This window comes from Pteronotus mesoamericanus, unplaced genomic scaffold (assembly GCF_021234165.1).
Source record: "Pteronotus mesoamericanus isolate MK-2021 breed Mesoamerican mustached bat unplaced genomic scaffold, CSHL_Meso_final scaffold_232, whole genome shotgun sequence".
Classification (NCBI taxonomy): domain Eukaryota; kingdom Metazoa; phylum Chordata; class Mammalia; order Chiroptera; family Mormoopidae; genus Pteronotus; species Pteronotus mesoamericanus.
Window position 1 is genome coordinate 18757838 of NW_026555311.1, and position 18575 is coordinate 18776412.

At 37.1% G+C, this 18575-nt stretch overlaps 1 protein-coding gene across 1 annotated transcript; it reads left to right on the forward strand.

Annotated features, from left to right (window-relative positions):
- The first annotated feature begins 3134 nt into the window (after positions 1-3134).
- LOC129085188 (protein S100-A11-like) lies at positions 3135-3392 on the forward strand. Its single transcript, XM_054591544.1, has one exon. It carries the CDS (start codon positions 3135-3137, stop codon positions 3390-3392), a length of 258 nt encoding a protein of 85 aa, XP_054447519.1.
- The last annotated feature ends 15183 nt before the right edge of the window (positions 3393-18575 follow it).

The window sequence follows — 18575 nt, forward strand, 5'->3', positions numbered from 1 at the left end:
TTGCCATTTTGAATCTCTGGAGCTAGGTTCTTATGCAAGTTATAGCTGCTGCTTGGGGACTTGAATTCAGATTTTTCTCTCTTCATACACCCACAGTGCTAGATTGCAGGGATTAATAGAGGTCTCTCATGTCTTTATTACACACATACACATACACACAGTCTGTCAAAGTGCTCCTTCAGTCTGGGGAAGTGAGAGCTATATGCCAAGATGAGGGTAGTGGAAAATGAGGAAGAACATTTTAATTATTTTTAGAGTATAGAACAAGTTAATCAGAATATCCTAGGCTTTGTGGTTCAGTGACAGGATGTAAGAATTTCCGTTTCTTCTGTGTGTTCTTCCTAATTTCCCATCTCCATTTTGGCAGGTTGCCCTCCAGTGAAGCCATAGAGTCGGAAGGTGCTGCATTGCAGCAGCTCTAGTATCAAGTGAGGTGCATTTCCTCTTTGTTCTGTCTGCACAGACATACACCACTGCTCTCAGCCCCATGGTTTGCAATGTGCTGCAGCAGCTGACTTTTTGCAGTAGTGTAAAATCAAGTGGTTATTGTGTATGGTGGCATGAAAATTCAATGGCTTCCAGTGCCAAAATAATCACAAAACTGCTGAAGTATTTTTTCAAATCTCCCTTTCCTCTTTTTTTCCTTCCCTTTTCACCAGTGAAAAATAATAACACAAATCTTTGATTTTTCCTTGGAGCTGGTGAAAATAATGTGAATTATGAGCCAGATATTCTTGGGTTAAAATGCTTTCCCCACCATTTATTAGTGATGTAAAATTGGAAAAACTGCATACTCATTCTGAAGTAGTTTTCTCGCCCATAAAATAGATTTAATGCCATACACCCCACAGTGGTTAAAAGGATGAAAGAAAACAGAGATAATGGCAGTGCTGACTCCTGATAGATCTAGCTCATCAAGCGTTAGGCCCCTCCACTCCCCACCCCCTCACTTTCTCTTTTTTCTTCCCTGCTTCTTGATTCAATTGTTAATGGCTGCAATATTCCCAAAATATAGAGAATAAAGGAGAAGAGGAATACAAAGACGTCATGTAATAGTCCCATTACTCACTGGGAATGGGAAACATACTTAGTTGTACAGTTTATCATTAAATCTTATAAGAAAATTTAAAAAATAGTTTGTGAAGCCTCACTATTACAGTTCACTCTGTTTTTGGAGATCACTTACACGTAGAAAGGCATCTATGTTCTTCTTTAGGCACTAAATCAATAGTTCTCAGCCTTGGCTGCACAAGAATACCTAGAGCATGTACAACAATTTTTTAAGTAATAAAATTATTTTAAAGTTTCTAAAAACATACAGATGCTAGGGGTCCGACCTAGACTTATCACCTTAGACTGGGTATGAGGCCCTGGTCTGGCTTCAGTATTAGAGCAAAGTTTTCTAACTTATTGCAGTGATGGTTGAAAACCTTTGCCTAAATCATAAATATCACTATAATGTTCATGTCATGTTGGATTGGGGTTCAAAAATATAATAATAGTTGGGTAGAGTGACTTTTAAAAATAGTAGAAACCAAATTAAATTGACAAAATGTAGAAAGGGTAAATGTTATTTTAAAACATTATGATTATGATAAAATAGGATCCTGAAGGCCCTCAAAATTCTGTATATACGATAAGTTTCAAAAGGAAGAAGTGAACCATTTTTTTCTTCTTGTGAACACAGAGTGGCAATGGGAGGTTGCTAATTGGTTTCAATGAAGGGTTGAAAATCTGTATTTTCTTTTGTGATTACAGAAATCATTTATAGAATCTATGTTTCTGAGAATAAGAAACTAAAGATAATACAAATATGACTTGCTAACTTCAAGGAAGCTGCTGAAGAGGTATATTATTGGTCTAAATTGAAATATTAACCCCTTGGAAACTCCTGACATCTATTTAGTCAGAAATGGAAAAGAGCTATCAGATAACAGAACCTATCCTCCTGGGACCCTCCTGGATTGTGTCTAGTGTCCAGATAGAGGATAACACTCTCCTCCCAGCCCAAAGGCCATCCTCCTAAGTACTCACTTGGCACGCATCCTGGAAAATGGCAGTGTTGTAAGGGCTAAGTTACTCTTCTCGGAGATCTCTATTGGACATGATAAAGAAAAAAAAAAAACTCAAAGCACAAACTGTATACAATCCAATGTACATTTTAAAGGATGTAGTAGTGAGTATTTACATAGTGGGTCAGATTTTCATTCTGTGAGATTCAAAGGAAGAAAAGAACTCTTTGAGTTGAGAATCAAGCTTATTGTTTTTAGTGATGGCGTTTAGAGACAAGTGATCCAATAGCCACTACTTTTGAAGATCGTGATTTTATAAGCAATGAAAGTTTCAGGTGTCTGTAACCCATGTTGCAATGGTTTAAGGTGATTGTTGATAGTTATTTCAAAGTCCCTTAACACTGCCATTTGTAGAAAATAAACCTGACATAGCTTTTGCCAACAGCAGAAAAAAACCTCTCTTTTCTTAATTGTAGCAAGAAAACATCTATTGTCAATGCATTGACAATAAGAGACAAAGCATAAAGAGAACTCAACCTTTTCCTGGGACTCAGTGACTGATTTTTATCTTCAGTGTAAGGCTTACCAAATAAATATGATTATTAATTTAAAAGGCTATTGAATTTTATCAAAGAACTATTCCAATCAACTCAACATTAAGAGTGTTGATAATCACACACTTTTATCAATTTAGTTTGTATTATTTTTCTTTTCCTCTTTTTTCTTTATTGCATAGACACCTCATCATCCATACCAATGAATAAAAAAGCGTATTTCTTCACAGGCTGATTTTTTGCCAAATTGATATTGTTGGGAAGATTTTAACAATCTTCAGATGGTGTCCAAAATAATTATATCCCTTCTAAGACTAGTTGTTTCTGAAACAAGATTTATATATTTTTGTTTTAGAAGGATGCTTATCCTTAGTCACAATGTTTCATTTACAGAAGAGTGAATTAAAAGAAAAACACCCTATGAGACATTTTATGTGCTCAAAAGTTTTGATAACTTTTAATATTTTCCCCTTTTCACTTTTGCTCAGTATATACTTTAAATTTTATGGACAGAGAGCTCGCTGCGCCGCTCCCCGCTCACAGCCTCCGTGCCTCGCTCTCCTCCGACATGGCAAAAATATCCAGCCCTACGGAGACCGAGCGGTGCATCGAGTCTCTGATTGCTGTTTTCCGGAGGTGTGCCGGAAAGGACGCTAACAGCTCTACGCTTTCCAAGACTGAGTTCCTAACCTTCATGAATACAGAACTGACTGCCTTCACAAAGAACCAGAAGGACCCCGGTGTCCTTGACCGCATGATGAAGAAATTGGACATGAACAGTGATAGACAGCTAGATTTCCAAGAATTTTTTAATCTTAGAAATTAAAGGACTGGCAGTAGCTTGCCATGAGTCCTTTAGCCTTCCCAGAAGTGCTGCTGAGGAGCCCTTGGAGCTGGTCTCCAGACCTACCCCCTTTCCTTCCCGCTTCCCAATCATCATCATCTCCTCACGGACCACATCTATCCCAAGCTCAGTGCATCTACCACCCCATGTATGCCCGTCCTGCTGGTAATAATAAAACATTTCAATAAATAAATAAATAAATAAATAAATAAATAAATTTTATGGACAAATGCTATTGTCAGCTCAAAAGGCTTGACTGCTGCTTGTCCTTGGGGGACCTCTGGGTCTTTCTGAGCTATGACTCAGAACCAGAGGTCATTTGGTATAGACTCTGCTGTTCTCCGTAGAGGGGGAAGCATCTTCACTGAAGAGTGGGTTCCCTGCTTGCCTGCTGTGTCAGGATCGGAAATACAGTGGCTTTAACTTACAATCCGGTTGAGGATGCCTGGAAATGAATGTCACACTCAGAATTGAACTGATCTTCCTTGTCACAGCCCTGGGTTTTAGTTTAGGTGAAGGTTGTCACTGCATAGCCAGAATCTGGACAATTTAGAACCCTTTAAAGGAAAATACTCCAACTTACAAAATGTAGAAATAAATTCCTAAGGTGATTAGTTTTATAAGTTATGTTGTTCCATAGTTCACAAATTTATTACACTATTGCTTCACAGTTAATACCTTTTCCACTTGAAAAGTATTTCAAAATGTACTTTAATTAATTTATTTATACTGTCCCTCATCAGAAAGAACTCTGGGTGGCTAAAAAAATGAGATGAGATAAAGAAAATATAAATGTGAATGGATAAGTAAAAGAAGATGTAAAGCACATAGGATGCTAATCTATATATAAATTCAAGGTAACACTTTCTTCAAATCTAAATAAAATTACAAACTCATGTTACATTTTGTTTATGAAACAGAAATTATTTGGAACTATTTTATTACAATAACCTAAATTTTAAATGAGATATCATTGTATATTTAATAATAAAATTAGAGTAATGTTTAGTTTGTCTTGCTTTTCTAGTGCATAGAAAAGTCACAGATAGAGAAGGTGTCATATTGTCTTAAGTTTATTAGAATTTTCTTAATGAATGTGTTAACTAGAGTAACGGAAAAAAATACTTGAGACTGTGGGACTGATCTGTATATAAGTACTTTCAAGATTCCTATGCATTTTTTATATTAAAAATAAAACATATGGATTCAATATATGTGTATTTATATTTATTCCATCTTAATTATTATACACATGTATGTATTTTGAATAACAAAATTCTGTTGGTGGTAAAGAATGAAGGAGAAAATGTGACACCATCAACCACAGAATGTCTCTGGGAGCGTTGTGCAATTTGAATGCTACTCACAAAGACAAAAACAAAAATAAAAAATAAAATTAAAACCAAATAACATACATACTTTTTCAATGAAAATACACATTAATTTTAGGTTTTGACATTTATTTTACAGAAATGAGCCATTCCATTTCTCACTATGCTAAGAAACTAGAAAAAAAAAACTCTTCCCAATTAAGAAATTTAATAGGAAGAATAACTATGGAATGAAGGGTTTTGTTGTTGTTTTTTTTTTGCCGCATAGCTAATCTGTTTATTCTCTTAGTTTTAAATTTTTGTCATTCCACCATTTGTTCTTTTAAATAAAACATAATTTAATGTCAGTCTGGTCACAGTGAATGGGAGAAATACATATGTATTGAATTGCAGCAGGTAGAGTTATTTTGTTGTTGTTGGATACAAGAAGTAACAAGAAGTTCTTATTGCACAAATCTTGCATCTATATATGCAGGCTGTCAAATACAAAGCATTTAAGTGTTGCAGTGGATGACTGCCTTAAAAAAAGAATATGTAGGTTAGAGAGCTGTTAATAAAAAACCAAACCATGGCATATATTTCTATAACAATAGTCCTTCTGGGGAGAATATTGTTTCAGGTATCAAAGGAAGAAGTGTAAAATTTGTGCATAGGGTAGGAAAAAGAAAGTGTAAGGTACATGAAAAAGCATTTAAGTGCAAATAAAGACCATGCCCTGGGCAGTTCTAACTAACAGAGGGGCTGCTAAGGGCAGCATCGTGTCTTACACCCCATGGCGTGCTGGGGTTGAAGAAAGGGCTTCCCTTAAATGACCACCTTTAGTCTCAGTTCTTATAAACAAGTTCCTTGTAGAAAAATGGGAATTGTATGAAATAAATATTCTCAAGTTAGGCAGAGGCTGAACAATTTTGAATTGTTTCACAGGAGGCTTTAATTGGAAGGTCTTCTTTTATTTTCTAAACAAGCCATAACTAGGCACAGACATTATATTATCAAAGCCAATTCTCTCTGAAATGTTGAATAAAAGTGCAAGATTCCCAGGGAGATTTGACTTATGATTGAGGGGAAAATGAATTCATTTACTTTTGTAAGCAAATATCTTTCAAAAAGTCTAATTAGTGTTGTGCTCTGGAGGTAAAATGAGAAAATGTTCATTTCACCCGTATAAAAAGGAACAATGGCATCATTAGCTACTCATTTCATGAAGAAGACTAAGCCTTGATTTCACTAAGCATATTAATTTTAAGCAAAGATGAAAAACACCAAGTTCCATGCAGTATAAACAGATGAGCCCTCACCGTGTGTCTTACTTAGTTAGACGGTCGCCCTGGGAACCAAAAGGTTGCGTGTTTGCTCCCCAGTCATGCACATGGAGGGAGGAGAAACAACAGGACTAATTTGAGAGCTCATCTGAAGTAAATCTATAACCATAAAAATATTTTTTAAAAATTGGTATCAAAGAAGTCCATATCGTGCCTTCATAGTGTCTACAAATTAAAGGATAATATATAGGGATAGTTTTCATTTATAATATTGTAATTAATTGTCATAAGTAACACTTAATGGAGATCTAACTCCTTGAAATATACTACTTTATGTGCTTTATATGTATTATCTCAGTTAATTTTAATAACAGCAGTAGGAAGTAGTTCCTATCATTATCTCAACTTTACAAAAGGAGGAAATAGGGATAGGTAATACTTTGCTTAAGGTCATATAGCCAGGTGTTGGAGGGTGGACAGGTTTTGAACTCCAGAGCCCATGCTTTGTTGCTAGGCGATGATTAAATGCATAGTTTATTCAAAATATAGAAAAAGCACTGAGGCATGATTTATCATTTAAGTATATCTTTTTTCTTTTTTACTAGAAAATAAACACCTACTTCATTAATACAATAACAACAGAAAGAGTTTCCAATTTCTTAGAAGAAAAATAACATGAACCAGCACCACCTGGTAAGTGTTACAAGTTTAAATGCCCACATTTATTGTTCTGAGAGCTCCCTATCACACTACTGATGTTTCATCAAACCCAACTGCTGTCTGAGCTGCTGTTAATGACAGGGGTAGCTTCATAGTCAACACCTTAAAAGGAACACTGAAATGTTATTGTTTCTGTTTTAGATGTTCTTGGTATAAAAAGAATGGAAAGCAGACTTGCTTCTTGAATTCAAGAAAAACCATGAACTAATCTATCATTTTTCCTCTGATTCAGTCTGCCAGAGAACTCTGTGAAGAGTCCCTTCCATTCCTACCACCTATTGGGGTGAGAGGAGAAGAAAATGGGGAAAGGCGATTCCTGCAATGCTCACTGTTTCAGTCTGGTGGTTTATCATGTGACAAATACTTCCTGCTGAAGAGTGAAGAAAAGGATTTGTGACATTTAAAAATACTGTCTGCTATATGATTGTCTAACCACTGCTGTATACCTGAAACTAACACAAAATAATATTGAATGTAAACTATAATTGAAAAATAAAAAATAAAGTACAAATACTATCTGCACGTTTAGTAAACCTGGGAAATCAGAAAATAACATGGAAACCTTAACTTTCAGGAATGTTTTGGATCTCTGCATTTTCCACTGAAAGATATAACTTGGTCTACTTAGGAACACATATAAATACAACCAAAAAAAATAAGCTATGTAAACATTTTCATCTTGTCTCCATCCTGCTCCAGAGCTGGCAAGAGCCTTCTGGAAAGGTGGTCGTGGTGGTGGAAACAGCTCTCTAGAAAAGGCCACTTACAAAAGGGTTATATGACAGGCAGTTGCATCTGACAGTCCTTAGCAGTACGGGATGGTTTGAAGGAACGGTTGAGGCAACAAACACAGCTAGCTAGGGGTATTGGAACAGGCCTCATTAATTCTCACCAGCAGACAGTGTTCCACTGTGAGTCTGAATAAAAATGAAATATGGGATCTATATTTCATTATCAGGATGCAAGAGGAGTTAAAGGCAAAGTCACCTAGTAGTAATTCAGTTAAAGTGAGGTAGCCTTGTGAAGTTAAGAGGGAAAATGAATATTTCACTTGATTCTAACACATTTAATTTGTCTTTCAACTACTACACAAAGATAATCATTTCAGACAATAGAACATTCTGTCTCAGTCTCTGATTAGGCCGTGCCATTGGATTTTTTTCCCCCTTGGGTTAACAAGAATCAGTCATAGCAGTAATTTCCTATGAAAAAGAAATCCTACCAGGCCCATGTCTGGGTCTGGGGAGCTGATGGATTGCTTCTTTTTTATAGAGCCGAATCATTTTTGTAGGAATCAGCTTTCAAGTGTATAAATTTCAGTTTGGAAATTATTTCTTGCAATATTTGCTTTCAGTAGTTCTTTTTAAAACATTAATTAGATGAATAAATCCACCAAGGGACACAAAGTGTTTTCTGCAAAATAATACGATAATTTATATTGAAAATGTGATTGAATACTGAGAAGAAATAAAAGAAACAAAAGGATCACAAAGGGTATAACTCTGTTGTAGCCATTCAAAATATGGGATAAAACCTACTTATACTTTCTTCTGTTTGATCTAATATATCTAATTTTCATACCATTTTCCCTTTCTATCCCTCTGTCTTCTCTCAATTTAGACAGCGTCTCTTCTGTTTATTTGTTACAAAGATTTCAGTTGTGACTCACAGTTCATAAAAAATGCTGACAGCTTACAGAAAAAACTTTCAGTTACTGAGATAAATTTCAACATTAACAAAAAGTAAGCCTTTCCTGCTAGTATGTTTTTGGACAATATTAAGGGTACAAGTTAAGCCTCTTATAAGCCAACAGATTTTTATTGCTGTGATATTTATATTTTGAACATTTGTATTTTTATCATGCATTTGTAAGGTCAGGAATTCAATCAAATTGAAACATGGGATGTGTTGAGATAAATGTAAATATCCTTAACAAGGTTATGAAAAAAGGTCTTTGCCTTGTTGAAGGGAAGTTTAATAGTGTTTTATATTGGGAATGAAATTTAGGTTAATTATCAATCAGGGGTGCTCAACGAGTTGTTTTGTTTGTTGTAGTAACAGGTTTGTGATAATACAAACACACTAGCTACCACATTTAATGATAAGATGAATTGATCATGTACAAAAATAGCTGTGACAAAGTATAGAAGGGACTGTTGTTTGAATTCCATGACCTAATTTTGGATCCTGGTTTGCCACTAACTATTAGTCAGGTCTTGTTGGAGTAAGCTCGTCTATCTGTCTTGGCTGTATTTTTCTTATCTATTTAGTAAGAAGAGTAATTTATACTTTATAGATGTGTGTGTGTGTGTGTGTGTTAAATATCACAATGCACATTGAAGGGTTTTAATGAATTTTATCATGTGGGAGTTGAATCCATGGCATGACACTCATATAGCCAAAAGAACACTTCTGATGTCAAATAAGAAAGCGTTGGGACTGTGAGGGAATTCCAGTGTTGGAAATGAATTACCAAATAGAAATGGTACATATACGCAATGGAATACTACGCAGCAGAAAGAAAAAAAAGAACTACTAAACTTTGCGGCAGCATGGATGGAACTGGAGAGCATTACGCTAAGCAAAATAAGCCAGGGGGCGAAAGACAAATACCATATGATCTCACCTATAAGTGGAACCTAACCAACAATACAAAGATGCAAGGAAAATAAGACCAGCAACACTGAAAGGAAGAGAAATCAACAGAGACAAGAGGGAAGGAAGGAGGCGGGGGCGGGGAAAAGGAAGGGAAGGGGAAAGTCAAGGAACATATAGCAAGGACTCATGGACAAAACCAAAGAGGAAGAGCTGAGGGAGGGAAGGGGGGAGGGGTCAAGGGAAAGTGGTGGGGGGTAGGCAGAGACAAATGTATTTGAAAAAATAAATTAAAATAAAATTAAAAAAAAGAAAACAAATCATACTACAAACAATTATACTTAGATCAATCAGAAGATATTAAAAAAAAGAAATGTAAAGTTTTAAAATGTATCTTTTGGAGGTTTGCTTGTAAAGTTAGCAACAATGACATAACAATAATACAGACTGAAAAATTATTAAGGCTGATTATTTTTATTACGTTTACTTGGTTGTCATTGGTTAATAAAATTATATTGGTGTCAAGTGTACAAATCTAAAATACATCATTTGTATATTGTATTGTATGTTTACCACACAAAGTCAAGTCTCCTTTCATCACTGTTTACCCCTACTTTACCCTCCTCTACCTCCCTCACCCTTTCCTCTGGCAATCACCATACTGTTGTCTGTGTCTATGAATTGTTTTCTTTTTTTCTTTTGTTTAACCCCTTCATCTTTTTCATTAAGCCCCCAACACCACTTGCTTCTGACAACTCTCAATCTGTTCTCTGCGTCCAAGAGTCTTTTTCTATTTTCTTTGTTAGTTTATTTAGTTCATTAAACTCCACGTATAAGTGAAACAACAAAGTAATTGTCTTCCTCTGACTGCTTATTTCACTTAGCACAGCACTCTCCAGGTCCATCCATGCTGTTTTAAATGGTAAGATTTCCTTCTTTTTATGGCCACGTAGCCCATTGTGTCAACATGTCATAGCTGTTTTAGCCACTCATCTGCTGATGGGCACTGGACTGCTTCCAAATGTTGGCTATTGTTAATAACACTACAGTGAACATAGGGGTGCATATATTCTTTCAAATTAGGGTTTTGGGTTTTGTTTTTTTTAATGTATTCAAAGAAGTGGCATTGCTGGATCAAAAGGCAGTCCCACCTTTAATTTTTAAGGTAACTTCCCATTACTTTCCACGGTGGATTCCCCAATCTCCATTCCCACCAACAGTGCATGAGGGTTCCCTTTTCTCTATATCCTTGCCAACACTTGTTATTCGTTGATTTGTTGGTGATAGCCACTATGACAAGTGTGAGGTAATAACTCTTTGTGGTTTTGCTTTGCATTACTCTGAGGATTACTGAAGTTAAGCATATTTTCATATGTGTATTGGCCATCTGTATATCTTCTTTGCAGATTGTCTATTCAGGTCCTTTGCCCATTTTTAAATTGGGTTGCCTGTGCTTTTTTTTGGTGTTGAGTTGTATAAATTTTTTATAAGTCTTGGAATATAACACCTTATTAGCTGTATCATTGGCGAATGTGTTCTCCCACTCAGTGGGTTGTCTTTTCATTTTGTTGAGGATTTCTTTTGCTGTGCAAAACTTTTTAATATGATATATTCCCATTTGTTTATTTTTTCTTTTCTCTTGCCCAGGGAGATATATCAGAAAGAATATTGCTATGAGAAATTCCATGATTTTAATGCCAAAGCTTTCTTCTAAGATTTTTATGGTTTTGAGTCAAATTTGTTTATCTTTTCAAAGAACCATCTCTTAGTTTTATTGAACTTTAATGGGTCTTTTTAGACTCCAGTTTGTTTCTCCTCTGATCTTTATTACTTCCATTATTCTACTCACTTCAAGCTTTGATTGTTGTTCTTTTTCAAGTTCCTTTAAGTGTAAAGTTAGATAGTTCATTTGAAATTTTTCTTGTATCTTAAAACAAACCTGTAATGCTGTGAATTTCCCTTTTAGGACTGCTTTCACTGTGTCCCGTAAGTCTTGGGTTGTTGTGTTCTCATTTTCATTTATTTCAAGGTATCTCTTTTGATTTCTTTCTTGATCTCATTGTTAATCCATTAACTGTTCAGTAACACATTATTTAGCTTCCATGTCTTTGTGTGTTTTTCAGATTTTTTTCATTTGTTTAATTTCTAATTTTATACCATCATGGTCAGAGAAGAACTTGAATATGATTTCAACCTTAAATTTATTGAGAGATCTTTTGTTCTTAACATGTGGTCTTGTCCAGAAAATATTTAATGGGTACTTGAAAATAATGTATATTCTACTGTTTTGGGGTAAAATGCTCTGAAGATACAAATTAAATCCATCTGATCTAGTTTGCCATACTTGGCCTCTGTTTCCTTGTTGATTTTCTCACTAGAAGATATATGCGTTGATATCAATGAGGTGTAAACATTTCCTACTGTGACTGTATTACTGTCAATCTCTGCCTTTATGTCCATCAAGATTTGCTTTGTACATTAAGGTGCTCCTATATTAGGTGCATAACTATTTACAAGAGTCATATCCTCTTTTTGGATTGTTCTCTTGATCATTATGCAGTGGCTTTCTTTGTCTCTTATTATGTCCTTTGTTTTAAAGTTTATTTATCTAATGCAAGTATTGGTACCCCAGCTTTTGTTTTCATTTCTCTTTGCATGAAATATCTCTTTCCATATCTTTACTTTTAGTCTGTGTATATCGTTTGTTCCAAGGTGGTTCTCTTGTTGACGTGTGTGTGTGTGTGTGTGTGTGCGTGTGTGTGTGTATACATCTACCTTCTGTGTTTTGATTGGAGCATTTAAGTCATTTACATTTTGAGTAATTATTTTAAAAAGTGATTATTGAAAAGTACATATTTATTGCCATTTTATTCTTTATAACTATGTTCCTCTCTCTCTCTTTTTCTTCTTCTTAAAGAAAACCCTTTGACATTTCTTGTAATACTGATTTAGTAGTAACACACTCCTTTAGTTTTTTCTTATTTGAGAACCTCTTTATTACTCCTTCAATTTGGATGATAGCCTTGCTGCATAAAGTAGTCTTGGTTGTAGGTCTTTGATGTTCATCACTTCAAATATTTTATGCCAATCCTTTCGGGCCTGAAATGTTTCTGTTGAGAAACCAGCTGACAGTCTTATGTGCTTCTTTTATGTGGCTAACTTTCTTTCTTTTGCAGCTTTTAGGATGCTCTCTTTGTCTTTAACCTTTGTCATTTTAATTATGATGTGTCTTGGTGTGGGCCTCCTTGGATGCATCTTGTTTAGGACTCTGTGCTTCCTGGATTTGTTGTTTTTTCTTTCATCAGATCAGGGAAGTTTTCAGCCATTATTTCTTCAAATACATTCTCAAGCTCTTGCTCAATCTATTCTCCTTCTGGTACTCCTATGATTCGGTTGTTGTTACCCTTCCTACTGTCCTTAAATTATTCTCTCTCTCTCTTTTTTTTTTTTTTACAATTCTTCTTTCTTTTTCTGATTGTGTGTGTTCTGCTACCTTGTCTTCCAAATCACTGGTTCAATCCTCTGTTTCATCTAACTTACTGTTTATTCCTTCTAGTGTATTCCTCATTTCAGGTATTGTAGTCTTCATCTGACTGGTTCTTTTTTTTATGGTTCCCTTTTTTTCCTTATTGCTAAAGTTCTCACTAAGTTCCTTGAGTAGTCTTATAACCATTCTTTTGAACTCTGTATCTGGTAAATTGCTTGCTTCCATGTCATTTAGCTGTTTTTTTCTGAAGATTTCTCTTGTTCCTTCATTTGTGGCATGATTCTTTGTACCCCCATTTTAGCAGCCTCTTTTTGTTTATTTCTATGTATTAGATAGATCTTCTAGGTCTCCCAGTCTTGGTAGGGTGAGCTTATGTAGATGCCCTGTGGGATCCAGTACTGAAGTCTCCTTGATGAGGTGGGTACCAAGTCATGCCCCTTGTGTGGGACTTGTGGGCCCTCCTGATGTAATTTAATGTATTATTTGCCTATTTGTGTGTGGGGAGGACCCTCGGGCTGGCTGACTGTGAGAAATGACCTAGACCACAGTGTAGAAGCTGCTGTGTAGATGCTGACCCCACAAAGTGGTTATTGCTTTAGCAGGTTCTGGTGTTTGCCAAGATTTCCCTTTGGATATACCATTTGTGAAGCTCATAGCACCCTGCTCCAACGTTGTCTGAAGATGGCTACTGGGTGCCTGTTTAGGGCTTCTTGGGCAGGATTCTGGTGCAGATAAATGTCAGATGCTGTCTATGACGGCCCTAGACAACTAGTTTGGAACTACAAAGCAAGTTGCCATTTGTGGCTACTTCTTCTGAAACTTGGTTTGTGTGGGCAGGACCAAGCTGCACACCAAGGCTGGCTTCCACCAAAATCTATCCTGGATGTAAGTCAGAAAAAGGCTTATGGCACCCCAAGATCCACCTCTGCTTGCCTTTGCTTCTTGGCTGCCTTTTAAGCTCAGTCACTGAAAGACCCTCTGGTAGTATACAAGTTGCACATGAGTTGTCTGGTAAGTGCAAGTGGTGTTCACCAGATTGATCCAGATTTAAACTTGGTGCCAGTGCTGGGTCTGAGGCCACTAAGTAAACATCCCTGGATACAGCCAATCTAGCTACCCTCCAGTGGGTGTCTGCAGAACTTCGTGGTGGGAAGGGTCTCAGGGAGTCATCAGGGTGAGGGCAGCAGAGTTTATGAGGCCCAAATAGACAAAGATTTGGCTGTGTGAAGATAAGGCTCTCCCTTGGTTGTGTGTTCAAGGGCAAAATAGCCTCCATTCTAGAGCCACAAAACTTAGTTTTTCTAGATTCTGCCTGGAACTAGGAAGAGAGCTCAGCAGGGTGTGGCGACTGGGAGTCTGAAGGGTTGGGCAATAGAGGGTTCAGAAGGTGGGGCTATTATAAGCCCCCAGGCTGATTCTGTAAGGAGGGGAGTACTCCCCCAAAGAGAGGCGATGTCTGCAGTGTTGGAGAGGGACTCAGCACAAGGATCCTGGTGGCTGTTCCTTTAGCAATCTCCCCAGAGCCACAAAACCCAGTCTTTCTTCACAGGATTGTAATATGCTCTACGCTTCCTTCAATGGAGTTTATGTGAGAGGCTGTGAATGAAGTTTGTGTGCTGTGTCTTTAAGAGGCAGTGAACAGAATCCCAGCTGCTTTTCACAGGCAGTTGTTATATGGGTGTGTCTTTGAGAAACCTCCAGTGAGCCAGGGCATGGGGTTGAGACCCCATACCCTTCAGGGAGATATCCCTCCAGAATCTCAGCTGCTGTCCACAGTAACACGGCTAGACCTCTTTACCAGTCTTTTCTTTTCTTTTTAAATTAATTAATTTATTTTTTCAAATACATTTGTCTCTGCCTACCCCCCACCACTTTCCCTTGCCCCTTCTCGCCCTCCCTCAACTCTTCCCCTTTGGTTTTGTCCATGAGTCCTTGCTATATATTCCTTGACTTTCCCCTTCCCTTCCTTTTCTCCGCCCTGCCCCTCTCCTTTCCTCTTGTCTCTGTTGGTTTCTTTTCCTTTCAGTGTTGCTGGTCTTATTTTCCTTGCATCTTTGTATTGTTGGTTAGGTTCCACTTATAGGTGAGATCATATGGTATTTGTCTTTCGCTCCCTGGCTCATTTCACTTAGCATAATGCTCTCTAGTTCCATCCATGCTGTCAAGAAGTTTAGTAGTTCTCTTCTTTCTTTCTGCTGCGTAGTATTCCATTGTGTAAATGTACCATAATTTTTTGATCCAATCATCTACTGATGGTCACTTAGGTTGCTTCCAACACTTGGCTATTGTAAATTGTGCTGCTATGAACAATGGGGTGCCTAGATTCTTTTGTATTGGCATTTTGGTGTTCTTAGGGTATAGTCCCAGCAGGGGAATCCCTGGATCAAAAGGCAGTTCCATTTTCAGCTTTTTGAGGAAATTCCACACCGCTTTCCATAGTGGCTGCACCAGTCTGCATTCCTACCAACAGTGTACTAAGGTTCCCTTTTCTCCACAGCCTCGCCAGCACCTGTTGTTTGTTGATCTGTTTAGGATGGCCATTCTGACCCGTGTGAGGTGGTACCTCATGGTGGTTTTGATCTGCATTTCTCTGATGGCTAGTGATGCCGAGCATCCTTTCAAATGCCTCTGGGCCCTCTGTATCTCTTCCTTGGAAAAGGGTCTGCCCAGGTCCTTTGACCATTTTTTGATTGGATCATTTGTCTTCTTGGAGTGGAGTCGAGTGAGTTCTTTATATATCTTGGAGATCAAACCTCTATCTGATGTATCATTACCGAATATATTTTCCCATATGGTTGGCTCCCTTTTCATTTTGCTGGTGTTTTCTTTAGCCGTGCAGAAGCTTCTTATTTTGATGAGGTCCCACTTGTTTATTCTTTCCTTTATGTCCCTTGCTTTAGGAGACATATCAGTGAAAAAATTGCTGCTTGGGATATCTGAGAGTTTCCTGCCAATGTTCTCCTCTAGGACTTTGATGGTGTTGCGACTTATATTTAAGTCTTTTATCCATCTTGAGTTTATTTTTGTGTATGGTGTCAGCTGATGATCCAATTTCAATTTTTTGCATGTAGCTGTCTAGCTCTCCCAACACCATTTGTTGAAGAGGCTATTATTGCTCCATTTTATGCTTCTGCCCCCTTTGTCAAATATTAGATGCCCATAGAGACCTGGGCTGATTTCTGGGCTTTCTATTCTGTTCCCCTGGTCTATGGGTCTGTTCTTGTGCCATTACCAGATTGTTTTGAGTATAGTGGCTTTGTAGTAGAGTTTGATGTCTGGTATTGTGATCCCTCCTACTTTGTTTTTCTTTCTCAAAATTGCTGCGGCTCTTCGGGGTTGTTTATGGTTCCATATAAATTTTTGAAATGTCTGTTCTATTTCTGTGAAATATGTCATTGGTATCTTAATAGGGATTGTGTTGAATCTATAAATTGCTTTGGGTAGTATGGACATTTTGATAATATTCATTCTTCCAATCCATGAGCATGGTATATGCTTGCATTTATTTGTGTCTTCCTTAATTTCTTTCTTCAAAGTTGTATAGTTTTCTGCGTACAGGTTTTACCTCTTTGGTTAAATTTATTCCTAGGTACTTTATTTTTCTTCTTGCTATATCGAATGTTATTTTTTTCTGATTTCTTCTTCTGCTATTTCATTGCTGGTGTACAAAAATGCCTTTGATTTCTGAATATTGACTTTGTATCTTGCTGTTTTGCCAAATTCACTTACTAGGTTGAGGAGTTTTTTGGTAGAGTCTACAGGGTTCTCTATGTACACTATCATGTCATCTGCAAACAATGATAGCTTTACTTCTTCCTTTCCTATTTGGATGCCTTTTATTTCTTTTTCTTGTCTGACTGCTGTGGTTAGGACTTCCAATACGATGTTGAAAAGAAGCAGTGAAAGCAGACATCCTTGTCATGTTCCCGATCTTAGTGGGAAAGCTTTTAGTTTTTGCCCATTGAGTATGATGTTGGCTGTAGGTTTTTCATATATGGCCTTTATTACATTGAAGAATGCCCCATTTATTCCCATTTTTTCTGAGTGTTTTGATCATAAATGGGTGCTGTACCTTATCGAATGCTTTTTCTGCATCTATTGAGATGATCATGTGGTTTTTGTCTTTTATTTATGTGATGTATTACGTTTATTGATTTCCGTATATTGAACCATCACTGCATCGCTGGGATGAATCCCACTTGATCATGGTGACCAGTCTTTTCTTAAATTTTAAAATAAATCTTTATTTTTTTATTCTTATTTATTCTAGACAGATGTCCCAGTTTCTTACCCTTTGTCCTCCTCCATTAAGCACCCTCAATCCCACAGTCCATTCCCACATTATTGTCCATGTCAATTGGTCATTCATACATGTTCTTTGACTAACTCCTTCCCCTTCTTTCCAACATTCCCCTCCTTCCCTCTTTCCCCTGGCAACTGTCAGTCTGTTCCCTGTTTACATGTCTCTGGTTCCTTTTTGCTCGTTAGTTTATTTTGTTCGTTAGATTCCCCTTATAAGTGAGATCATATGGGTTTGTCTTTCACCGACTAGTTTATTTCACTTAGCATAATAGTCTTTAGTTCCATCCATGCTGTCGCAAAGGGTAGGAATTCCTTCTTCTTTCTTTGTGCTGCATAGTATTGCATTGTGTAAATGTACCACGTTTTCATTTTTTTATTGTTGTTAAATTACAGTTGTCTCCATTTCCCCCCCATCGCTCTTCCCTGCCCTGCCTACCTCCCCTCCCACATTCAATCCTTCCACCCTTTGTCCTTGTTCATGGCTCCTTTTTATATGTTCTTTAACTTGACCTTTTCCCTTCTTTCCCCTTTTATCGCCTTCCCCTGTCCCCTCTGGTCACTGTCAGTGTTCTTTATTTTCATGTCTCTGGTTTTATTTTGCTCATAAGTTTATTTTGTTCATTAAATTCCCTTTGTAAGTGAGATCATATGGTATTTGTATTTCACTGCCTGGCTTATTTCACTTAGCATAATAGTCTCCAGTTCCTTCCATGCTGTTGGAAAGGGTAGAAGTTCCTTTTTTTTCTTTGTGCTACATATTATTCCATTGGGTAAATGTACCAGTTTTTAAATCCACTCATCTACTGATGCATACTTAGGCTGGCTCCAACACTTTGCGATTGTATATAGTGCTTCTATAAACATAGTGGTGCATAAGTTCTTTGGAATTGGTATTTAGGGATTCTTAGGGTATATTCCCAGCAGTGGAATCACTGGGTGAAAAGGCAATTCCATTTTTAATTTTTTTGAGGAAATTCTATACTGTTTTTCACAGTGGCTGCCCCAGTCTGCATTCCCACCAACAGTGCAAAAGGATTCCCTTTTCTCTATCCTCGCTAACACTTGTTTGTTGATTTATTAGTAAGAGCCATTCTGACAAGTGTGAGGTGGTATCTCATTGTGAGTTTAATTTGTATGTCTCTGATGGCTACTGATGTTGAGCATTTTTTCATATGTCTATGAGCCATCAGTATGTCCTCTTTGGAGAAGTGCCTATTTAGGTTTTTTGCCCATTTTTAAAAATCTTTATTGTATTATTTTTACATTACCTTTAGTTCCCTTCTACCTTCTCTCCCCACAGCAGTCACCACACTATTGTCCATGGCATTGGGCTCTTTTTCTTTTTTGCTCAATCCTTCTACCCTCTAACTTCCCTCTACCACTAGCTGTCATCCTGCTCCTTATCTATGAGTCTATCCCCATTTTCCTTGTTAGTTCAACTTGTTCATTAGATTCCACATATGAGTGA

What these genes read in the sequence shown, in the direction of transcription:
- LOC129085188 (XM_054591544.1), top strand. Translation starts at nt 3,135, where the DNA reads ATGGCAAAAATATCCAGCCCTACGGAGACCGAGCGGTGCATCGAGTCT.